The following is a 26,090-nucleotide window of genomic DNA, read 5'->3' as shown; positions in this document are numbered from 1 at the left end:
TCTCTCATCAAAACAATCATGATAAGTTCTGTTTCCTAGGGCACTCATTCCAGTTGCCTACAAGTTGCCCCCTGGAGAAGTACTTTCTGTTTACTGAGATCTGGAGTACAATAAGAATTAGAAATGTGCTTAAAAACAAAACAAAACCAAAGCCCAATAGGTGTAGATTCCTGTAATTTCTCAGAATGGGAATGGGATGCCTCCAATGAAGCTGAGCTGCTCTTCCCAAGAACTGATTTTCTGTTCCACAGTCTATGGAACAAGTGCTCTTCTGGCAAGAATCATTATGCAGACCTAAAGACCAAAAGCATGAACGTGCTTCAGTGATATTTTTGTCTCAATAGATGCTTTATAAGGAGTCAACAGTTTATATTACTAGATTTTTATAAATGATGTCAAATACCTTTGTACAGCACTGGCTTATGATGCTTCAATTTCAGAAACATAAGTTAACAAAAAAATCTAGCAGCAGATGTCAAGAAAAGCAATCTGTCTTGTTGTGTTTTGATAATACTTGGCTTGTGCAGTAAATCTCAGAAGATTTCATCCTGTTAAATGTTATCTGAAGGCAATATTTTAAAACAGTTTATATGTACACAGGATTAAAAGAAGCACAGTCATTTTTTATCTCAAAATATGGACATTTTATTTCTGAATAAGGAATTTTCAAGAAGGAAACTTTAAATAAATCTAAGATTTCAGACACAGTGATGCTTACACATTCTGTTTCTATAGGTAAATATCTTTTCAGTCTCAGTGGAAACTGTGATTGTGTTGGAACATATGAAATGTATTATATTAGAACATAATTAAACACTTTTGGGCTTCACTGAATATATAGAACATATTTTTAAAATACTGAAGATATTTATTGAAGACTATCTGCCAGCATTCACAGTCCCATTTCTGTGCTACAGATTCCTAATTGACTCAGGTAATTGGAATAATCCTTTGATCTCATAGGAAATCATGGCTGATTTATACTTAACATTGTCACTTAGTCCTTTTTGGTGAATCATTGGTTCAGTGTAGACATGTGACTTTATTTTGACCGATGATATTTCAGAGGAAGACTGGTGGGTGGGTCTTGCTTCCTTATGAAAAGAGGCTTTTTGCCCCTTTCTTTTTGCTTAGAATTGGGTGTGCTGCCTGGGTGAAGAAAGTCATCTTGTGACCATGGGGTGACTTTTTTGTATGATTAAAAGGATAAGAGATTAGAAGAATTGCAGCTTTTGTGATTATCAAGATACCAAAATAATGCAGCAATGTGGGTCCCCTGACTTCTTAAGTGACACATACACACTTATTTTTAGTTACCTGTGGCTGGAACTATTCCTAGAACACCCTTTCCAGTTGGTTAACATAGTGTACACCTCTCCTTGTTTAGAAATATGGGTCCCATTTCTGACCTCATCATTTCCTTCCAACACTACTAGACTCTTTCCTCACAATAAGCTGCCTAATCTGTATCAGGACATGTTTGCTTTCCATAGTTTTAGGAAAGCATGAGTAGGCTAACAAACTATGTGTGAAACTGTTTAATATATATATTTTTTTCATCTAGAAAAGTACATTTAGATGTGTTAGGCAGCAACTAAGGAGTGTCTCAATGATTCCCTTTCCTGGAATTCATGCCCTGTGTAAAGCCCTCCCCTTGAGTGTGGGCTAGAATTAGTGATTTACTTATCAATAATAAAACATGGCGATTGCAATGGGGTGTCACCTCCAAGATGACATTACAAATGTCTGGGTATCTGTCTTGCTTGCCTATCTTGCTGTCCAGTTTATTCTGCTGGAAGCCAGCTGCCATGATGATGCCCTGTGGAGAGGTCCATGTGGAGAGGAAGTAAAGGAAGCCAACAGCCATGGAGTCACCAAGGCCCTCAGTGCTACCGCCTAACAGGAACTGAATCCACTATGTGAGGGAGCCCTGGCATAGTAAATCCTCTCTCAACTCTCCTTTGAGAGGACCCCAGCCTTGACACTTGGATTGTAGCCCTATGAGAGACACTGAGCAACTACTCAGCCAAGTCATGCTGATTCCTGATACACAGAATATATAAGATGATGAATGCTTGTCATTCTATGTCACAAAATTTCGGGGATAAATTTGTTATGCAGCTAGAGACAAAGAATAGAATTACAAAACAAATCACTTTGATTATCATTTCTTATTTTCTATTTTATGTGCTTACAGAAAAGATCTGAGGCAAAGTCCGGAAATAAAAGGACACATAGCATTTTCAACTTTCTATAATTCACACCAAACATAATATTAGAAAAAATTTAGGCTATTTTCTAGTGTTTGTGTAGCACTGTTCACCCATATACCTCAAATAACTTGGTTTTATAACCAGATATGCTGCAAAAATTAAGAGCCACCTCCATTTAGAAAATCTATCACCAAATTTAGGCTCTTAAATATATTGCTCCTGAAGGCATAATATAAGGTTCTTACTTCTCAGGAATTCTTGACAAGAGAATTGTGTGACAAAAGAACCAGACAAGGAAGGATGTACATTAAAAATGCAGATTCTCAGGCTTCACTTGAGACTCAACTCAGACTCTCTGTGGTGGGGCCTGCGGATCTGTATTTTTAACAAGATTTCTCTCCTTTCTCATGCAGTAGACTATGCTAGTGTATGCCATGGCTTTTCAGATTTAATATCAGTTCCTTTTTGTCTATGCCACTCTCTCTACTCCATGCCTCACAGCCCTGGGTTTCATCCTGCTTCTTCCTAGGACATCATTGTGTGCTGGATGGCATCTGGATTCTAATGGATAAAGGAATGGAAATGCTCTTGGAAAAGCTTTTCCTCATTTCAACCTACAAATGTTTGTTTTTGGACAAGGATAAATGACCATTATTTATTATGAAAAACACTCAGACAATAGAATTCCTAAAATAAATAATGATTTATTTTCATTATTCTACACTCAGTATAAACAAATGCATGTTTTTAAAAATCAAATATGTATTTCTAAAATCCTAATGTATGTACTAAACCCAGTCAAATGGAGAGAGGGTCTAAATCAATTTCCAATTCCTTTCTCTGTTCCCACACATATTTCCAACATGTTGAGCTGCCTTTGAAGCTGATGGAATAAATGTTGTGCAGGAGTGTGTGGGTGCAGGGAGCGTTGAGAAACAGCACAATTAAATGTTACCAGAACACAAGAACTTGGCTCTAAAACCCATGTGTTCTCAGGGATGAACTTTACTGGGCCAAACTGGCACTGTTGAGGAGAGGCTGCTGTGTTCTTACAGCTTGTACTGAAAGCAGGAGTCCTAGAATGAATTGTTCGTCCCTGTGAGTACAGAGATCTCAGTGTGATCCACCCGAAGTTTTAGGAAGGATAGAAGTCTGAGGTAGGAACATTGATATGTGTTCTTGGACTTGAAGGCTGGCTACCTTGAAGTGGTAGATACTAGGCCACTTCATCCTACAGAAGATTGCTTCTTAGGGAGGAAGTGAGAAGGATCCTTTGCTAACCAGGGCTTCAAATGGAAGACGGCAGAAATGTGGGTATTTATCTACCTCTGTAAGCGAGTGAAAAGTTTTGGGGTGGGAGATGTAGGATGCGGAGGAAGCTGCAGTCTCAGGCCTGGGCCTCCCACTTGGGCCCAGTATGTCTCCCTTTGGACTGAGTTGTTTCTTGTTGCTTCTCAGTCATCATGGAGGCTTGGAATAATATTTTACATTTATAATGCCCAATTTCCCTTGTCTGCTTCTCTTTACAAACTTAATAAGTTCTAGGTTATCTTCACAATCCGAATGGTGTACAGGATCTTATTTCCCATTAAGACTATGGAAAGGTCAGAAGTAATAAGTGACTAGACCAAGACCAGGACTTAGAGCAGAGCCTGTGTCTATTGAAACCATCTGCTGTCTTCCATAATGCTTAGCAGTGCCACGTACATGGGAATTAGCAAATAAACATTTCTTGGTTGCATCATATTTTTTTTTAAAAGATGAAGGGATACATGGCATTTCACTAGTCATATTATCTCTTAAGAATTCTTTGCCAGGTATCACAAATGTAATTTTATTTATCTTTTTATTTTTTGGATCCTTTTTTATTCCAAATGACTTTCTTGTTCACCATAGTTTTATACCATCACCATTCTCAACAGGAAATAGAGGTTGGAGACTTGGTCAGCCTGGGAAGCCTACACACAGAGAAGCACGTGATTTAAGCTCCAAGTGTCACCTTTAAGGAAAAATGATTTTGAAAATACAGATTAAAGTATGTTTTTAACTTGATTAGGTTTTGTCCCAGTGATCTGAATAATTATGATTGTGTAGCCCTGGCCTGAAAGCACTGGATTGTGAGAAGGATGGAGCCCCAGGGAGGAGGTAGAAGAAGCAGCCAGGCCCAGTCCTGTTGGGGAAGGGCTAAGGAAAGACAGTGAACTTGTCCTTTGGTGCCTTTAGCCTCCACTTTTCTTCACATCTTCTGTGTGTGTATGTGTGTGTGTGTCTGTGTGCGCGTGCATGCACAAAAAGGCATGTCTGTATGAATGCATGTGACCTACTGTGGGCAAAAAGGTCCATAGGAAATTTGTACTTTAGAATGAATTTAGGTGCCTCTCTTCAGTCTTGTGCAGGGAAAGCAGAGGATCCTCTCTAGTTATCTTTTTGTGTCATTAATGGGCTGCAGGCAACAGTGTGGTGTATATACTATGGGGCAAGAGAATTTTTCAGAGGTCTTGGAATTGCAATAATTTACATTATTAAGTACTATATGTCTCTAAGATGTGAATACCTAGAAGATAGGTCCTATTTTGTCCATTTTACAAAATGGACAAAACCCCCCAAATGTTGTTCTATTACTTGCACCCAGACTTCCCAACCAAACTAACAGAAAATGCATCTGCTGAATTATCAGTTGACTATTTCCACAGGAAAGGGCGTGTGATCATGCAGGAGGAAGGAGGAAGGGGCTGCTCTCAACCCTCCACTTTTAGCTTTACTTCCCTATGACCTCACTCTTCTCTGGCCAGGACTGTTGGATCATTTGACTTTGACCTTATTCTTAGGACAATGGTTCTCAAATATTATTAGCATATTGAAGAATTTTCTGAAGATACCTGTTAAAATACAGATTCCTGGACCTTGAGTTTGAATCAGTTGTCTGCGGATAGGATCCAAGTAGCTGTCCCTCCTTCCCTCTATGATCTGGATCTTAAATGATCCCAAAGGCTCACAGGCTAAAGGCTTGGGGGCCAACTTGAAGTGCTATTTGGAGTGGTGAAACCTTTAGGAGCTAGAGGCTACTGTGAGGAAGTTAGGCCCTTGAAGAGTGGGGAATCCCACTCCTTTCCTCTTTTCTTTGCCTCCTGGCCACCATGAGGTGAACAACCTCCTCTACCACATGCTTCCCACCATGATATACTGTGCTGCCACAGCCCCCAAGCCACAAGTCCAAGCGACCATGGAGTAAAATCACTGAAATCTGAGCCCCAAATAAACCTTTTCACCTTTAAGTTATTTATTCCAGTTATTTTGTCACAGTGATGGAAAGCTAACTAACACATTTCCCCATAAGGACACTTTGAGAAATGAAGTTTAGCTTAGGCTTCATTCTCTGCTAGGCAAAAGCATCTACAAAACCTGACACCCAGATCTGAGTGAGTATGATACGTGACTGTCTTGCTTTAGAAAGGACTTAGAAATGCCATGTGAGCTCTTGGTTAACAGCGTAGAGCTGAGTTTGAATTCCTGCTCTGCAGTGCTCTCTCAGATAAATGACTAACCAATTTTGTGCCTTGGTTTCTTATTTGTAAAAATGTGAATAAAATGGTACCAGCCTCCTAGGGCTGGACTGAATTTTATATGTGTTAGCTTATGTAAACTGTTTAGAACAATGTCTGTGACACCAGGAATTCTGACCCAAGAGCCCTGGCCAGGAGTAGTAGGGAAATGTCAGGCACTTCAATAACAGTACTGGGAAGATGGAGAAGATATTGTGGAAAAAGAACCTTTTGGCATTCTTAAAATTCTTCCACATAGGTGGCTTCTTATTTTGTGTTCTGCTTTTAAATGAGCAAGAAGAATTAGTTTACCACCAGCAAGTCAATTACCCCTCTAGAGTTTGATACCATGAAGTACACAGTAGCCAAGTATGCCTCAAGGCAGAAGATGCTCTGGCGAATGATTGCACAGATGTGTCAGAGAAACTGATGGCAATACCAAATACATGGGCTCTCTTTGTTTTGGATTATTTCTCTCTCTCTCTCTCTCTCTCTCTCTCTCTCTCTCTCTCTCTCTCTCCTTTTTATCTTACTTCTTTTTTCTTTTTTCCTCTGCAGGCAGACATCAGATTTCTCCATCTTTTTCTTTTCTTAGGAGGGAGTATGAATTATTCTGGGGTTCAGAACACACTTTGAAAATTGAAGAGGGTTCAGAACACACTTTGAAAATTGAAGCTGAATCTCTCTGTTCTGATAACATGGATACACCTTCCTAGTTTTATATCCTATTTTGCATTGAATTGTGTTGCTGCCACAGCTCTATTGAAGTCCTAATCCCCACTGATCATGTGACTTTATTTGTTCACAGGGTCATTATGGATGTCATTTGTTAAGAAGACATTATACTGAGTAAGGTGGGCCTTCACTTACTATGACTGGAATTCTTATGAGAAGATGGCCATATGAAAACACAGAGGAGAAGACCATGTGACAACTGAGGCAGAGACTGGAGTAGTGATCCCAGGCATGCCAAAGGTCCCTAGCAAACACCAGAAGCTAAGAGACGAGGAAGAGTCCTCCATAAGTTTCAGAGGGAGTGTGGCCCTTATGACCTCAAGATTCTGGAGTTCTGGGCATCCAAATGATGAGACCAAAAGTTTCTGTGGCTCTTAGATACCCAGTGTGTGACATTTTGGAGGGAAGCCCCAGGTGATATATACAGATCCCCTTTGAAGTTGCTTGAACCTATCTTCATTGAAAGAGTTTTGGGGTTCCAGAGTATTTTTATGCCTCTTCCTGCAGGCTGCCCACCCTTTCTTAGGACAATCCTGGGTGGGAACCTAAAGCTATACTTGGTGTACTGTATACCAGCTGAGCAGGAGCCTTCTTTGGGAACTTGGTCCCTCCTGTCCACACAACTTCGGTTTTCATTATCACGAAAAATGTCCCATTGTAGATGAATCTGTATGAAGCAGGCTGCACATCTCTGGATTCCTTCTTCTTTTCTTTCTTTCTTTTTTTTCCCTCCACAGCCTTCTGGTATCTATTTGGTGGCACTTGTTGATGTTGAGTGTCACCAAACAAGTGACATAGAACAGAACAGTGTAAAAATAGGCTGAGCGAGGGCCAGCAATAGGAACATGGAGTTTCAGTGATGAGTCAGTGAACTTGGAGAGAGAGAAGTGATACCTTGGTGGCACTTGTCTTTGCCATCCTTGAAGAGGAATAACTATGGCCCTTCAGAGTATTGAAGGTTCTGTCCCAGGGAGAAAATACTGCCTCATGTAATGCATGGAAAGCTTTTTTTTTGTTTTGTTTTCTAAATATGCAATTAAGGGATTCATCCAGAAGTCTGGTTTGCTCACTGAATTCTGTGTTTACACTTAGGAGTTTGTTATTCTTTAACCCTCTGGGCATGTCATGGACAGATATGAATGATTACCACACTGAAGAAAATATAAGCTGTATTTTATCAGAAACACAAGAAAATATCTTCACTATTTTCAAGCTACACATTGGTCTGCAATCACGTTTCTTTGAACCAGAGCTTTTTAAACACCATTAACATCTTTCGGTTTCTACATTACACTTCCTGGTGGCAGAGGTTGCTTCCTACCATTCAGTTAAGTGAAACTAGGGTTGCTAACAGCATTCGTCTTACCTCATTGCTGGGATATTTTTCCCTGCAGTGCTTCGAGTCTGTTTATTAAACAAATAGAAAATAAATAAAATAAATCTCTGAACACTGCTTGGAAAGAGGGGATAAGATATACACCAGGGCTCTTGCCATGTCTAAGCAAGGATAAGCTTCGCCCATTGTACAAGACTATCTGATACTCCACGTAAGGTGACTATTAGGACACAGTCCACAACTTCTACAGTACAGTTTCTTAACCTGGGCACTCCTGGCATTTGGGGCCAGACAATCCTTTTGTTGGAGAATGAGCAAAGGGTCACTGTGCTGTGTGGATTCTACAATGATTATCAGCCTCTCTGGCCTCTACTCACTGGATGTCAGTCGCATCTTCCAAATTATGACACTAAAAATGTCTCAGCACTGTCACATGTCCTCTTGGAGGGGAGGCAAAATTGCACCTGGCTGAGAACCCTGCTCTAGAAAATCATAATATGATGTAATGAGACAGGACCCTATGTTTAGAAATATCTAGATCCTAGAATGATTGCTTATGTTTCACAGGGACTTTGGGTTTACACTATAGTGACCCTATTCATTCATTCATTCAATATTTGGAATGTACCTACTCTTTGGGGATGTAATAAGTTAGATAAGAAGGCAGGACCAGCTCAGGGTTGAAGGGCTGGCTATGGCTATGTTTTCACAAGGCAGTGCAAATAAAACAAAGATGGCTTTCGGCTTTTCAAGCTCACCCAGGAATCATTACCATGGAGGGCAGGGTCCTCGGTCTGGGATGCATTCCCTTATTTTTTAAAAAATATTTTTAGTTGTGGGCAGTCACAATGCCTTTATTTTATTCATTTATTTTTAAGTGGTGCTGAGGATGGAACCCAGGGCCTCACATGTGCTAGGCTAGTGCTCTACCACTAAGCCACAACCTCAGCAACATTCCCTTATTTTTAATGTAAGAGATGGAGTCATTTCCTTTTTAATTAGTTATACATGCCTGGCTTCACAAATCACTGCCTTCTAGAATTCTGACTGGAATCTTGAATATTCTCTCAGGACAATGCCGCAAGCCCTTTCCTGCCTCAGAGTTACCCACTTGTTCTAGGTTTGGCTTGGAACACTCCTGCAATGTTTCAAGCCATTTCTCCTCACCTGGCTAACTCTGAGTTATTTGTAATGTCTTAACCTAAATGTTCTTTCTTCACAATCTTTTTTCTAACTCCCACCCTCTTTTCTCACCTGGACCTTTCCTTTGTCCAGCCTATCACATATGTGATATATTTTTGATTGTGTGTGGTTATTATTTCTGTTAACAAATACACTTCTGAAATGTAGTAGTACTAAGTGAATATTGCTGAATACATGAATGGCTTAGTGAACGCAGCCATTTGTTAAGTTATCTCTACCTCTTTCTTCTATTTACAAGAGCACCATCCCGATAATATCTCCTTTAGGGAAGAGAGCTCTGAATGTGTTCTTCTCTGGCTCAAGGATTAATAATTCATTCCTTGATTGTATCTATTTTGTCTAACCCAGGCATGATTTTCATAAAAGAACGAATAAAGGGTGACTAATCACAAGGAAGATAGTCTACAGTTTTTGCTTATCATAAAATTTGTATTCAAACCTACAGATTTTTGACACAGCTTTGCTCGAAGAGATGATAGGTTCCAAAGAGTGTGCAGGAGGCCTGGAATTCAGACATCATGTTTACCTTCAGAATCATACAGCTGGGATGCTAAGTGATGTGATTAAAATCATACAGAGCCCTAAAGGCCAAACTTTATATGGGTCAGAGAGAAACAAACTTTACAGCTGGGCAATGGGAAAATGTGACTCAAAGTAATAGTGCTTCTGCCTGGTCGCTCTTAGTCATCTGATCCTATTGCTCACAGATGGGCTGTTAAAAGAACTTCGTGAACATGGCCACATGATCTAGGTGAATTTGACAACTGTCGTCATCTGAGCATTTTCTATTAGTTAGGCTTTTTTCAAACTATTGCTCTAATTGAAGTTGCAAGTAATTACACATTTCTCTGTTATATGAATTAAGGTGAATTGGCAGGTTGCAAAAACAATAAAAATACTGTAAGTCTGTAGCCAGCTTTGGAACTGACTTTCTGGTCCTCTTGGAACTTAAACCTTCAATTTGAAGGCAAGGACAATAAAAGGAAAGACTACACAGTACTGACCTCAGATCAGAGGAGGAAATGGACTCCAGTGCTTGATCTTCTTTAGTGTCAAATGCTCACTTGTGGTACATTTGCATGCAGAGGTCCATCTGTAAGCTCAGTATTTCAAAGATGACTTAATTAAATCCCACAGTCTGAATATTAAAAGTGAGGAATGCCAACCAGTAAAATGTAGGAAAAGAGTAATAAAAAATGCCATTGAGGAGAAGTCCTGTCATTCTCCCTGTGTGGGTCCAATGCACTTTTATGCTTCCATCTTTTATGAACACTGGTCCAGTGGAATCCATTTTAGAAATGAAAGCAACTTGGAGATTGTATACCTCTGCATTTTGATTGTTGTGAGTGAAGACACTGCTGTCTAGGGAGTACACATGACTTTTCAAGGTCCAAGGTAATCCTGGAGATCTGGCCCAAGAGGGGACTAAAATTCAGATTTACTCTGAGGCTCGGTTTCCCTATCTGTTCTGAGGAGTGATCCACATCAGTAAAGTACTTCCCAATGACATGGTGTCGCTTCTCTGCCAGGTACTAGACAGATGAGTGACAACCTTCCTGTTCCTGAGTTCCCCAGAACTGCTGGCACTGCAGGGATTTTGCAGCACCTTTAGGAGAAAAACCAGTGCCTATTGCCAGCTTCATTTCCAGTATCCCTGATGCACGAACACAGGTATGCCAAGTGGGTGGGTTGAACCAGCAGAACTTTTTCTTATGGAGAATAAAAAGAACAGGGAAAGATAAGGGAGAAACAACAGAGCTGGATCACAAAGGTAATATGAGCTTTATTCTATATACAAAGTATCTTTCATGCAGTTGCTACAGGAGAGTTCCAGAAATTATTTTTCAATAGGAATCTGTGTGACAAATATCAAATTCCAATGAAAATGCTAAGACCACCCCCTGCCCCGTGAGGACCTAATAAAGTAATAATTACACCCCACTGTGGTTCTTATGGTCCTGAAGGTCTTATCATGATACAGTTTTATTATTTATTTATCATTAAATTATTATTATTTTATCAAATTATTATTATTTATTTTATTATTAATTTATTATTAAGAAATTCTGACTGAGAGTCTACACCAAATTGAATTCTGGCTTTATATTTGCAGTACCTGGGAGCTAAAAAAATTAAAATAAGTGAATCTGGGTCCCACCATAGACAATTACATCAGAGCTTCTAGGGATAAGTATGCACAGCAGTATTTGAAAATGTTTCCCAGATGATGTGCAGGCAGGATGAGGAGCCACTAGTCTAAATTTGCAGAATGGCCACCCTTTGCAGAAACTACAATCTCTCACGGGTTTATATCACAATGGGGTTTATACAAGCTGCAGAGTCCTGTGAATATGTAGTGTGTAGGAGGAGTGGATGGGCAGGCTTGCCATAAAGATAACGTTTCATGCTGACCTTTCAGTACATACAATGCATGTATTTTTCAGCATTTTTGTTTCCAATGTTTACCACTAGCATTCTGAACTGCTGATTAAAACAGTGCTACATCAACTCTCCTTTGCCCCCTACAAACCAGTTATCCTGCTGGATTAGAGAAAAGTGTTCATATGCATGTCTGTGTTTCATGAGGGTGTGTGTAAGGGTTGCTATAGACTGAATAATAACTGGTAGAAGTGTTGGGGAGTTGTACATGTAAGGAAGTTAACACTCAACAATTACCAAACAACCTCTTTTGACTTTTTCTGGATTAACTACTCTTGTTACTTGAAAGAATTTTCCCCACATAACAGTACTTTTTTTTTTTTTAAGTTGAGTACACTAGCCCTCCCCTTAGTTCTTATCCTGAATGGTGACTGTGTCAGAGCAATGTTTTCTTGTAAATCTTGTGATAACCTGGCAATAACCAAAGGCAGTTGTTGGTCTGGTCCACATTCCTTTGCAACCCTTGCAACAAGTCATCTAGACAAGCAGTGTTACCCTAGCACCACGTGGGGATTTCTCTATCACCTGCACTTTGCTCTCCCCAGGGCTTCTCCAGAATCTCTGCCTTCTCATAAGATCAAAACAGAAGCCCATTTATAATGAGTCTGAAGATAGCAAGTTGGAGAACCTTGTGTGTTACATTATTTTTTAGATTCTTCATTGTTTTCTTTAAAATATCAGTAGCCAGGCTCTGGAGTATATGCTTGTAGTCTCAGCTAAACAGAAGGCTGAGGATCACAAATTTGAGGCCAGCAACTTAGTGAGATACTGTCTCAAAATAAAATCTAAAAAAGGATGAGGGTGTATCTCAGTGGTAGAGCACCTCTGGATTCAATCCCCAGTATTGTAAAAATAAATGAATGAATTAATTAAATAAATAAAGTATCATTCTATTATAGAGATTAATGTTTAAGAACAATGACAAACTTAGTTTGGGTTTCCCATTGTCTAAGGGCTGTGCAGTGGGGATTCATCTAAGGATTTATTTACAATAGTACTTTTCAACCCAGAGATCTTGGTTGTTTGGAATTATTATAAAGAGTTTCCTTTTCTATTATGTTCATCAGGTATCTTGGTTTTCCACATTATAGGCTTTCTCCAAAATGACATTCATCTCTTGATATTTTCTTATTTTTTATGTTTACCTATTTATTTCCTACTTAGCATCTATATATTTTATTTCTAATTCTTTAATATTACTGCAATTTGTATGGGTCTTTATCTTATTTTTAATGGGCTATTTATAATTCATAAGTCACTTTGATATTATTTTTATCGTAGATGTTAACAAGGTCATGTTAATTGGTGTCATTTGTAAGTTGAGAGTCCTCTTAACTTGTTCACTCTGGTCTCTGATAAAATAGTAAATGTGCTAGGACTGTGGTCCTGGCTGTATGTTAAAAACCAAGTCACACCTAAAACTGACCTTACACATCGTCACTCTTTTCTGATGACGGCTTCCTAGTCCTACCTATTCTTGACTGAATAACAACCCAGATATTTATACTTAGCCTGTTGATAGGGAAACTATTTGAGGTCAAATCTTTGAGTCTTACTTGTATACACATTATAGTGAATCCATTCCTATCATAGGAGAATAGAGAAGGAAGCCTTCTGGAAAAAGAGCTAACATTCATTTCAGTTGGCACAGACATCAGTAATAAATGAAAGTTATCTGATCCCTTCTAGAGACACTTAAATGTTTTGCCTGCCTTGTTTTTCTTGTCTTTTTTCCCTAAAAAGAGATCTGAGATCTGTAAGAGACCACCTTGGAGGTGGAAAGAAGCCTCCCAGCAAGTAAAATCTCAGATGTCTGTGTACTTAACATTTAGAAGTAGTAAAGCCAAAGAGAAAGAAGAAGCTTGCATTTTCCAAAACGGTTTTCTCCCCCAGGTATGGAAGAGTTTGGAATTTTCTTTAGGGCTGTCGCCTAATCTAGTCATTTCTCTGAATCTTGCCATTTTGGAGGGACAGATAGTGGATTCCATTAGGGAGTCCTTCCATCCCTTTATGGCAAGTGAGTTCTCAGGTGGCCTGAGATCCAACTCCAGCCTGCACACATCTCATTCTAGTCTCATTAGATGGACAATGCTAAGCCAGAGTGGATGGCATCCTGGGAATTTACCACAATACTCAAGAGATTAGCTTTATCTTCCAGGGCCCCAGGAGCTTATTACCAGAAGGCTGAAAAGAGATGTACTTGGGTCTTCTTAAGACTGGGGATTTAAAAACAATTTAAAAAATGAATATTCTAAATATATAACACACACGAACATGCTTTTTCCCTTATGTAAGTAGAGTGAATATTCTTTATATTTTTATTTATGTTTTGGATTTTTAAAAAGTCTTTAAATATGGCCAATAGAGAGAAAAAAAGCAAAGGAAATGATTCAATCATGTAGTCTATTGAGCCCTTTTGTTCACTTACAAAGCAATTTCAGAGTGTTGATTCAATTCAGTCTCCATTTTCTGATGGCTACCTCCATGGGATCCTGGGTTCTCCTGTGGGCACTGGGCAGCTACAGAGTAAAGAAAAATTGTCCCACTAGGAAGGACATGTGCAGAAGTAGGGAGGGAAGGGGGAAAGAGGAAAGTGGATAATGAAGGACAATAAAGCAGAATAGCTGGATAAATGCTACAGCCAAGATAAAATCCAAATGTAGTGGGAAAAAAATAGAAGAGATGGCTGATTCTGAGGAGGCCCAGATAGCAGAGACCAGCCTGGCAGATGGCTGTGGCTTCGAAGGTAGGACTCATGACCTGCTCTGTGACTAATAAGGAATCCATGTTTCCTAAATACCGGTTGAGTCCATGGCCCTACCAACCTGAATGCCCCCAATCTCATCTAAATACTGGTCAAGTGTATTCTCTGAACAGTGCATGGGAATGACCCACATTCTCAGACCTTCTTAACTAGACGAATAAAAGCTAATCCAGGGATGGGGTTGTGGCTCAGTGGTAGAGCACTTGCCTCATATGTGTGAGACACTGGGTTCAATTCTCAGCACCTATAAATAAATGAATAAAGTAAATGTCCATCAACAACTAAAAAACATATTTAAAAAAAAAAAGCGAACCCAAAGTGGTTCGGTGCATCAGCGGCACGTCACAATTTCTCTTCCTATTTAAAAGCCTGATTCTCAGGATCAAGTGAAGAAGAAAGTGTTGTTGAGATAACAAATATTGTTAGTGATGAAATCTGGTGAATACAATTCCCATTCCTTGACATATTTTGGTAGGCTCATTTCTACCCCTGCATCACTGCTAATAATGTAGAAAAGGCAGGCAGTAAGTTATGATTGATGGAACTTTTCAAGTATTCTTCTGAGAGATTAATGATGCATTATGAAATGCACTGTTCAGTCTGTCTTTGCTTCTGGTGTTTGTTTTTTAGAACAAATATGTAATTTCTAGGGAGGAAGTCTTGGAGAAACTGCTTGAGGGATTCAATAGGCCTTTCTCTCACCAGCAGAAAACTAAGGTTTCCCCCAATTGCTTCCTGTTTTTACAATGGAAGGTTTGGTGGCAAGAATGTCTGTAGAAACTTAACTGACAAACTGAGTACATTCAAAGAAGCTGATTAGTTCCTGTTGGGACCTGCTGTGTTCCCTCACACTTACCCTCCCTGCAACCCTGCAAGATCAGCCCCACCCCAGATGCCCGGACCAAGCAGGGTGATCTGGGCCCTTTAAAGAGTCAGGTAATTCATGTGTCACTTAGTAACTTATCTGGTTCCTCTTCTCATCCCTGAGACACACCCCATTCTGGTCTGTGGAACTTATCTTCCCAGCCTCTATTTTCCTTGACATCTGGGGTTTTACGTTGGTCTTTCTCCTCCTTCCCCACCTACCTGCTAGGATGTGGAGTCTGATTCTAGGCTCACAAACCTGTTTCTCCCAACACAAACCATGGCGGGAATCCCTGCTGCCATTTGCTGTCTGATGAATGTGAGAGCAGTGGTACATCTTTTAGCAATCTGGACTGTGCCTCATTACAGGGAGTTATGGTCAAGAAGCCGGGCTTTCAAATTTCACTGTCTGAGTTCAAACCCTGCTTCCCCCACTTTCTACCTGTGTAATTGAGCAACTGGCTAATCCTAAGTTTCCAAACCTGCAAAATGAATAGGATGGTGATGCTAATAATAGTACCCAGCACATGGGCCCACTGAAGGAGTCATTAAACAACCTGTGTTACCAACCCAGCCTGCAGGAAGTGTTGCAGGAAGCATCCCACGTCCTGTCTCACTCCACTTGCACTTCTAACATCATACACTGAAGCTGGCCATTGAAAGGCTGTATCCCTTCTGGACACTCCCTGTCCCAGAAACCCCTCAGGGTGTCACTGCTGCCTACAAAGAGACAAATGCCTTGGCTGGGCAAAGGAGGTCTTTGCTGATCTGGTTCCCACTTGTGTCCCTGACATAGTCACTCTGACTTGCTGCTAATATTCAGCACGTGCCAGGCTCCCTTATCTTTCTGGTTGCTCCTGCTGCTCTTTCCACTGGGATCACTTTCTTTGTGAATATATGTTTGGCTTTGAAGCTGAAAACTCTCTGCCTTGTGCCCAATTGGGGCCCATCTTTTAGTTGCACGATCTCATTCAGATTTATTTACATGTATGTTTCCCCACTAAATTCTAAACCCTATGGGGAGTAGGAGCTGTAATTTAACTACTCAGTCTATACCTGAGTCTGATCAGGTCCTTGGTCATGGCAGAAGTGTGCAAAGAAATGGAAGAGGTTGAATCCTGGAGTTGGGATGTGTGTAGCCCAGTCCAGCACAAAGCAGATAGCAGGCCAGGGACAAGGGCCTCATGAAACTTTCTTCATCTTTGCTTCTTTGCTTCCCAATCTCCTACTTTTTCACTGTTTGGGCTCAGAATCTTTTCATTACTCATTGTAAATGAGAAAATGTGATTGTGTTTGATAGCTGTGACATATATGACCCAGTGCAATCTCTAGACACCATTTATCATTTTACATAAAATCCATCAATGTCCATCTGTATTGCAAAGGCCTTACTTGGATCAGAAAAGGTTTATATACTGAATGAAATTCAGCTTTTAAAAGTTTAACTTTTAAATTGCTATGAAATAGAATATTAAGCATATTTAGTTGCCATCAAAATTCACTTAAACCACCTCAAAATTAAAAATGCCTGGCTCTTAATTGCCAAAACAGCTAACAATGGTTAAGGGAAAACTTGGTTGGTTGTGTATTTTGGAATATTTACTTCCCTGTCATGAAATAATGACCAAACAAGAGACAACATCTCAAGATTCAATAAAGAAAACAAGATGTATTTTATATCTGAACCATCAACACGTTTCCTGTGAGAGGCAGGAAATATGTATTCTGTGCAGGTGTAAATCTGTTCTACCAACTAATTCCCTTGGTAGTTGCATAGTACATGGATCATGCAGATTTCCTTTAAGACAGAACACTTCCCCCACCGTGAACAATGGTTCATGTGAAAGCATGCCATTTTATGTTTCCTGGACTCACTGAAAAAAAAATAGTTAAAACTATTTTAAACATTTTAATCTTTGATGGAGTAGCTGACAAACATGAGATGGAAGGATGTCAGTCTTATTAACCCTGTGTTTCAGGGAAAGAAACTAAGGGTGGAGGGTAGAGTAGACAGCCTGATTGCTGTGATGAAACATCCGAGAGGGTAGCACTAGAGAATGAGGTGGGGAAGAAAGAGGCATGTGGTGCCTGGTACGTGGAAATTCTGTAGCTTCTTTCTAAAAATGAGTGTGAGTAGAGATTTCTGGTGTGCTCCAAGTGCAACAATCAGTAACAGGTCATTCATTTCCAATCCACTTGTGACCATTATTTTTTCTTCCAAACTGTGACATTTCTGAATGTGAAAGGGGCACTATGGGAGTTACTTGGTGCCTATATGGAACAACCTAGAACATATGGCCACCCTACTCCTCAGTCACCCTGAGGCTTCAAGCCTGCAGTTGGCTTTAAGCCCAAATGGCCTAAGAGATGGAGGACCATTGAGCAAGATTGATTTGGGAACCCTTCATGGTGTTTCAAAACTCTCTGGAGGATTTAAAATAGTCCAACCCTCAAACCGTGTTCTGGCAGGGAATACAGCTATATCTCTACCATATGACTCATCTGTTCTCTTAGAGTGGAATCCACAGGGTGTGTATCTTTAAACCAACCTTGGTACAATCATTTCTAAATCTACATGACTACACTTAAGTGTCATCATTTAATGAATGATCATTTGAAGCTCTGAAAAATAAAGGTAATCAGAGTCCACTCTAGATCTTCCAAACTAATAGATTTTGGGTAGGCCCCTGCATCCATATTTTTTAAAACTCCTTTGGCCATTCTGATTCCTAGAAAAATTTAAGAATCCTCTTGGGTTTGTAAAGAGGTTATGGGGTTTAAAAAGGCTGCAAATTTCAAATTGTCAACGGGAAGATAAAAGGTTGATTAGAAGAAAAAGTATTTTTTTCTTTTAATTTTTTTCATGGATGCATGTCATTATTGGCTAAATTTGAATACGGAAGAGAAAATATTAAAGGAACTGAAATGTTTCCCACAATTTAATTACAATTTTTATAGAACTAAAATAGGAGCAAATTGTTTAAAATAATAGAGGTTCCTTATTTTGCTTTGTTTACTGGCATAAACCATCCTCTAAGTTCTGCTCTTTCTCCACTGCAAACCCTGGCCAGAGGATCACAGGTCAGTGCATGGAGTCCCATCTCTCAGGGACCAGCTGTCTCTGGCATTTCATTATAGAAAACTTATTTTTAAAGTAGGGCAAACTAAAAAGCAGTCTCATTTGGAGTATGAAAGTGTTGGCTATTCTGTGGAATTGAGTGGGCAGGATGCATAAGCAGGTGGCTTTTTGAAATTACTGGACTTTCCAGGTGCTGCTCACTATTGCAGCTGTTCATATTTTAACTCTCTTAAAATGTAGCCAACAGCCTGTTAACTGAAAGAATATCTTGCATCATGAACCTTTTCATAATTGAAAGATATTTGGTGTACCTTGTCTTAAATTCTAATAAATAGTATGAAATTATACTTAGTTAAAAATCAAAATTGAGCTAGTTCCTCACTGTTTTCCAGAGCTAAGAGATAGAGAAATTTTTTTTTTCTTTTAATAAGCATGGATGCATGTCCTTATTGATTAAAGTTGAAAGCATGTCTGATGCTTAAGAATGAATGATGTGTCCCCCATTGCAATGTCATTCTTAGCTCAGTAATGTGAAAATAATCTTCTACCAAAGATGACCATGCTATTTTATAGGCAAGGGATTCTGAATTCCATGCATGATTTCTTGTGTGACAGAATATCAATTTCCATCTTGAGAAGTTATCTCTTAAACAAACAAACAAGCAAGCAAAACCAATGCCAATTCCAATAAAAGAGAATATTAACATGGTACCAAGGACTTTGATACAATCTGATATTTTAAATCATATGCTTTGGGGATAAGTATATAAGATAAACATAATTTTATAAGTGATGATAATGCTGACATTAATCACCAAATTCTGTAGAACATGTTTCAGTTGAAAGGAAACATAGAGGCATTAGGTTATTATGTTAAAACCAAAACTGATCTGATTGCCTTGTAGCATAGCATGCACCCTTCCTCCATGGCTAAGGAATATTTTGGGGGACCTGATATGGTGCCTTATGCCTGTAATCCCAGCAACTCAGGAGGCTAAGACAGGAGGATCACAAGTTCAAGGTCAGCCTCAGTAATTTAGTGAAACTCTAAGCAATTTAGTGAGATCTTGTCTCAAAAAAGGAAACTAAAAGGACTGTAGATGTAGCTAAGTGGTAAAGAATCTCTGGGTTTAATCCCCCGTACAAAAAGAAAAACGAATATTTTTTTGTCTGTATACTTAAGAATCATTACATTCAAGCTTTATAAAATAAAGTTACATATTTTTATTTTTCAACAAAGACCTCCTCCCAGATGTTCTGATTTGTCTCAGTGCTAATCTCAGACTCATCAAAACTAATTTCTCCCTATGACAATAATCCATGATGAATCAATCACATTGTCTTGTCTATTCTTCCTTCATGATATACTTCGAAATAACTGTTTTGAGCAGTAACTATTTGAAAAAAATGGCTAAAATTTTAAGCTGCGTTAGCTCTTAACTTCTATTAAGGTCAAAAAGGAGAAATTGGAGGCCAGACTGATAACCACTATGTTCCCTAAAATTCTTAAAATGCTTATAGGGTTCAATCCTCAATGCATGCCCTAATCTTTTCATCTCACATCTGGACCCTGGTACAATTGTAGATGGTCCTCCAATTACCATGGGGTTCCATAAATCCATTTTAAGTCCAAAGTGTCATAAGTTTAAAATGCATTTAACACATCTAACCTACCAAGTATCATTTTTTTTTTTAAGCCACATAGTACACTGTAGAATATCTGTCATTTCCCCTTGTGGTCTTATGGCTGACTGGGAGCTGTGGCTCACTGCCACCGCCCAATATCACAAGAGAGCATTGTACTACATTTTGCCAGCCTGGGAAAAGGTCAAAATTCGAAGTACACTTTCTACTGAATGTGTGTTGCTTTCACACCATTAGAAAGCCAAATAATCATGTTGAATTATTGTAAGTCAGGGACCATCTGTACATCTTGACTCTTTTACTTATCCAGAATGGTTATCTTTCATCATATCCTTTGCCTTCATAAGCATCATCTTCCAAAAAGCCCACCTTCACCATGCCAAACCTGGGCGTAATGTATTCTAGAGATTCTCACATCTGATGTGAGAAAGTTCAAACACCATAAATACTGGCTTCAGTACTCTGGCATTTGTCCGGGATCAATCCTTTTATTTTTATCACCTACCCCTCTGTCACATAAATTCCCAAATTCCAATCAAAATGGGTTACCAAAACTTCCCTGTGTGTGACATTCCTATCGCCATGCCTTGATCACTTAGAATGGCGTCTTCTGATTGGCTCAGCTATTTGCATTCCATCTATTCCCCACAACCCAACTCAGATTGCACCTCTTTTGTGCCCCCTCCATTAAACCATCTACAGTGCATTCTCTGCACCCATTACCCTGTTCACAGCAGGGTCTAACATTTACTATCAATACCATTCACTGAATATCAATACTGAATATTGCATAATATTCAGTATTATTTACTTTTGATTTATTGTAGTATGTCTCTGGTCTGTTTCTAAAATGATAATGAGAAGGTTTACAGTCGAGATCTAATAAAACAATATGCCAGTTATAAAAGAAAGTGAAAATACAAAATGTGGAAGAGGGTAACATGGGTTAATCAAATTTTAAATCTAGCTATGTCAAGGCAAAACTAAAGGACCCATTGTTATTTGGCAGAGACTTATCATTGTGATTGGGAGTATCATTTCACTAACTGTGATAACTGCGATTGTTGGGCTTTATTTTAGGAATCATGTAGCAAAGCATATACTCTAGATTCCATAAGATAGCCTAACAGTTTGATGAATAAATTTATTGATGATTAATGTGACATCAGAATCATCAACTTGAAGCCATTTTCTTTCTTAGAAATTCCAAATAAGTACATAATGAATACAGAAAAGAAAATGTGAACATAAAACAAAAACAAAAACAAAACCCAGAAATCTCAGGAAGAGAATGAAATCTCTGAGATTGTTCCCACTTCAATCAGTGGAAATTTAAGAAAATATTCACAATCACAATATTTTTGGATAAATGTTTGTATATCATACTGTGGAGCAGCAAACTTAGAAGATAAAATAATTTTATTGGAAATAAATTGTACTCTTTAATTTCTAGCAGATAAATAAATAAATTGTTCATTTAATTTCTAGCACCTTCTTGAAATACAAACTTACAGCATTCACAAGTTTTTTTTTTCCTTCCTAAATAGTTGTTTTACGGGACTGAACGAATATGTACAGAACACAATGTTGTTCTTTATATTTTATATCGGGTTTCATTTCTTCTATATCTAGAGTTGTTACTTCGTAGTATGGGGACATTTTAAAAATGTATGTTACACTCTAGTAGGACACACTATCCAATAGAGTTTTCTGCGGTGAATGACATGTTATACATCTTGTGACCAACTGATAGAGAAATGTAATACATCCATGCTTCTATACTCACAAACTGAGCCCTTGAAATATACCTAGTATGACTGAGGAACTGAATTTTACATTTCACTTAATATTAATATGTGAAATTCAAATTGAAATAGCCATAGTGACTGGTAACTACCTTATTGGATAGACCAGTTTTTATAGGCTGTTTGCTACTAGAACAGAACTTTCCTTACTTGGTTGGTACTTTTAATAGTAGATTCCACCAATACTGTCTCTTTATCATTGTGTGAGGCTATGAACTACCATTTATTCATGGTAAAGTTTTAGATGTCTTTATAATTAAGAATAATTATTTATTATTTAAGAAATTGATGTCAAAAGTAAAATTTAGGGAAATGTATTATTTACCATCATGGTAACAGGGAGAGGATCTTCCCTATTTTATCATTACATTTGAGCTTGGACTCAAAGATAAAACTTTTAACATAAGTCTTCATAAGTATAGGTAGGTCCCCTTCCACCACCCACTGTTTGGGCCTAGTTTGCATCTGTGGCCTCTGTATCTCTGCAGGGCATTCTCTGAAGTCAATCCTTCTAGGTGGGGCATCTGAGTTAGTGATCCTGCCAAATTCTTCTCAAGGTAGATTTTTCTTGTCTGACTTTCTTGTTTTGCTCTTAGCTCTATGAGCAAGTGGGCAGGGTTTGGTTTCTTTAGGCCAGCAGGAGCTTGCTTTAGCTCTTCTTTTAATTTCTTTAATTTGAAGATCTCCACACTTACTTTTTGAAATGCTGTTTTGTAAACCGCTATTTCCTCCAAGCCTGTTATGCCTTTTTTCCATCTGTGTTGAAGCCTCTTTTCCCAGTGGGGCCTTTCTTTCTCAACTTAGTCATGCTATGTGTGGAGACCCACATCCACACTGCTGGCCTCTCTGACTCATCCCGCGAGGCTGCTTTGCTCCAGGGAATCCCGTTCACAGTGCAGTGGAACAACAGGGAGGATCCAGTGAAGTGAGCCCTTTCTCAAATCTGCCTCTTTTCCTGGCAACTCTCCCTCTTGTCCAAAGCTACAGGAGAAGGAAAAATGCCCTCTCCCCTTTAAGGTAATGTGATTAGCAAAAAGTTTTTAGCAATTCTAACTCCCAGTTTATAAGGTACTTTTGTTGTTGCTGGGGCTCTCAAAAACTCCATAATCTGGCTAATAGAAAAATCTGTGAATGCTCCAATTTTCCTTTTTCCTCTACCAGCAAGCCAAGCAAGTCAATTCTGACAGCTATACTTTCCTTCCAGTTACAGATGAAACTGTTCCCCCTATTGAAATGCATTATTCATAACTGTGAACAGACTCTGCGGCTCCTCCCATCCATAGATGGAAAGCAGGTGGGTGGGTGGAAATTGCTCATCCACCTCATTGGCTGCTCTGAGGTTGTTCAGAACTTTGACTTCATATTCTCCCTAGAGGCCAGGATTTTCCTTGGCCTTCCCTGGCCCCTCAAAGAAATCCTTTGCCAGGGATGGCTCAAATCCATGATTTCCCAATCCAAATGGGTTCAGACAATAAATTCCTCCCACTGAATTTGTTAAAAAGGTCAAAGTTGAATAACATCATGATAATAAAAAACTGACCACTGTGTCAGATTCAAGTTTGGCCAATAATCCAGACAATCTATCTTCAATGCCACCAAGCACATCCTGAAAGTATAACAAGGAACCATAATTCAAACGTCCTGCTAGCTCAGGGCAGGCTGACCCAGGTCATCACTGAAGAGGCAACTTTTCACACCTAACTAGAAGTATCCAGAGGCAAAATCAAGAGGTGGGCATTATTTTTGGTTTTATAAATTGGATTACTTCTGCACAAGTGCCACTTTCTTCTATTTAGAATATCTTTCTAGTTAAAATTCCTAGTTACCATATCTTTCATATGTACATACAATATCACATAAAATTTATAAATATATAACTTTTGTCAGTCCTCAGCATTTCTATCATTTTTTATTTTTATTTTTAAGAGAATCAGTTCAGGTTATTTTAGCTGGAGGAACATGCCCATTCTGACTCTTGCCTTTGGCACAATTATTTTATTGCTTTAATTCAATGTGCAAAGGGGACTCATCATTAGAATTTCAACCTGAGAATGCAGTCCAATCATCCTCCCCTACCAAGAAGTGTGGGCCCCTCTGTGATTGAGGTCAGGAGGTTTATTTGTCAGGAGAAATGTGTAGTTACGTGAACTCCTACAAAACTCCTTTTAGCTAAATTCCAACTGAACTAACCAGCAGGAGGAAGGAGGGAGATGTGACATTTCTGAGGACCACAGGAGTTCCCACAAACCAAGCCCAGAAAACGGTGTGTGTGTGTGTGTGTGTAAGTTAGAGAAGGATGCACAGCTGCTTGCCAGAGAAGGGCAGTGGGCCCTTGACAGCGGCCTCCCGCGGGCACATCGCATAGTCTCTGGCCAACTGGACTTACCTTGACCACATCGTCGTTGAGATGCTTGGGGTCGCGGTTGACCAGGTCGATCTCCTTGGTGTGCGCGTCGTACACTTGCTTCTCGTTCATCTCGTCTGCCATGGCCTTGTTGTTGGGCTTGTAGATGTTGCCCTGCTCCCGGATGGGAACAGTGTAGAGATGTCCCTGCGGAGGGCCAGAAGGGGGAGGGTGGCAACCGCGATGGGAAGAAAAAAAATCAAAAGGAAAAACAAACGTCAGAAGTCAGCCTGGCGGCGGAGCAAAACTCGAGCTCAAAATCGAACTAACCGCTTGAACAGCTACTGCTTCGCTCACAGAAAACTCCTGCGCACTGCAAGCTTTTTAAGAGGATCGAGGAGAGGACACCACACCCCTCGGTACCAGGCAGGGAGCGCCTGCCTCCCCCGCCCGCCACCAGGGGTCAGGGCGAGCCCCGGCCTGCGCCCGCCCTGCCTGCGGAACCCGTGGGGACCACCGGAGAGGACGTCTACCTTTTCTTCTGACCCTTTTTCAGCCACTCCACCCTCGCCCCTAGTACTTCACCTGTTCCATTTTCCTGTCCCGGGCCCATTACCCCTGCCCCCATAACCCCTTCCAGCTTTATCCCTAAGATCCAACTGAATCTCCTGACCCATAAAGTGTCCCACATTCGATGCTTCTTGGCTGCGTCCCCCTCGCACCTGCCGCCGTTCCTCACCCCTCTCTCTACTTTGTATCTCCATGGCTACCCCACCCCACTTCCGCGATGGTAAAAATCCCGCATACACCTACCTCTGGGAAGAACCATATGCCAAACCCCCTAAACTCCCTACAACTCTATCTCACCTGCACGACTGACCCGACCCACCCTCAGGTCCCTTCCAGGCTGCCGGTGGGTAGCTGAACAGAGGCTGCGTTTGGGAAAACGTGGTCTTCACACCCAGGCTGAGCCGGAGCGCGGAGAGACGACTGCGGGTGGGGGTAGCTGGGGGAAGGGAGATTCCTCCCACCCGCAACGTGCACCTCTGCACACCTCTGCAGCCTTGGAGATAGGGAAAGAGTTCTTGAGATGGCCCAAGAACTTAGGAAATCGCAAACACTCGTGCGCCCGCGCGTCTCCTCCCCTGCCAGCCGGTCCAGACGCCTGGCAGGGACTGTCCTAAGAACTAAGGGTAAATGACCCCCAACCCTGCGCTCCAGTTCCCCGCCTTCCACACCGTAGCGGATAGATTTCTGGGGCCCCGTGTCAAGGGAGCACCCTGGACCCATCCGGGAACCTGCCTTCGGCAGGCAGATCCAACTTCAGGACCTCGACCCCCCTTTCCGTGGTCTCCTTACTCAGGGGCTCCCTTGATGCCCTCCCCAATAGGAAAATATAAAACATTCCTGGCTTCTTTTCACCTCCCCGCCCAGGCCCATTCCTTGGCGGTGCCAACCCGAGAGGAGTGCTCCGAAGTGGAGAGGGCTAGGGCGAGAAAAGCAGCCGGAATATTTGGAGTGGGAGATAGTAGAAGCAGGCACTCCACTTGCACCCAGGGCTGGCGCGCCCACACCCAAGCCTACCTCGGAGTCTACGTATTTGCCCCCCGACATGCTGCCGCGTGGCTGGATTGCAGGCTGTGAGGAGGTTTCCCTGAGCTGTAATTTAAGGGAACTAAGGAAGGAAGATCTTGTATTGTATGGGGGGGAAAAAGGCGCTGGCGGGGGGCGGTGGCTGGGAGGGAGCCTCCTGGCTGCCCGCCAGGGGTTTGTTCTGTTCGCAGTTGGCCGGGACGTGCGCTGCGCTGGGTCTAGGCACATCCCCAAGGTTCTGGCAGCAGAGGGCGGGGAGCGCCCACAGCTAGCCCAGAGCAAGTGAGAAAGCCTTTCACCCGCGCCAGGCTGTTTGGGCAGATATTTTAGACCTGGGGCAACATTTTCCCAGCTATGAACCGCGGAGAGGCATCCTGGGGAGGGCGAATATTTTCGCCGTGCATCATCTCAGCAGGGGTGGAGGAGCCCAGTAATCTAGAGATGCCCTGTATGAGCAACCGGGCGGCAGATTGTGTTTTGCCCTGTGCTAAAATTTTTTCCCCTCACCCATGTTTCATTGCCTTCTAAG

The 26,090-nt window shown here is 40.7% G+C and overlaps 1 protein-coding gene across 3 annotated transcripts in view; it reads right to left on the bottom strand.

The window, feature by feature from the left end:
- Cav1 (caveolin 1) overlaps positions 1-25,702 on the bottom strand; it is a 32,468-nt gene extending 6,766 nt beyond the window's left edge. Inside the window, exons 1-2 of one of the 3 annotated variants that reach the window (XM_046422437.2) lie at positions 25,553-25,702; positions 24,011-24,175 (exon numbers count right to left, since the gene is read on the bottom strand). In XM_046422437.2, coding sequence (XP_046278393.1) covers positions 24,011-24,175; positions 25,553-25,582 — 195 coding nt within the window. In that variant the 5' untranslated portion in view covers positions 25,583-25,702. Of the gene's footprint in view, positions 1-24,010; positions 24,176-24,835; positions 25,033-25,552 lie in introns of those variants that run through there. The other 2 variants (XM_046422438.2, XM_058572119.1) reach the window with 2 other exon arrangements.
- Between the last annotated feature and the right edge of the window lie 388 nt (positions 25,703-26,090).

This window comes from Marmota monax, unplaced genomic scaffold, assembly GCF_021218885.2.
Source record: "Marmota monax isolate L192 unplaced genomic scaffold, Marmota_monax_Labrador192_F-V1.1 WCK01_AAM20220418_F8-fsc00027, whole genome shotgun sequence".
In the NCBI taxonomy this organism is placed as follows: domain Eukaryota; kingdom Metazoa; phylum Chordata; class Mammalia; order Rodentia; family Sciuridae; genus Marmota; species Marmota monax.
Note: the sequence above shows the minus strand (reverse complement) of the source record. Positions and strands in the feature narration are given on the sequence as shown.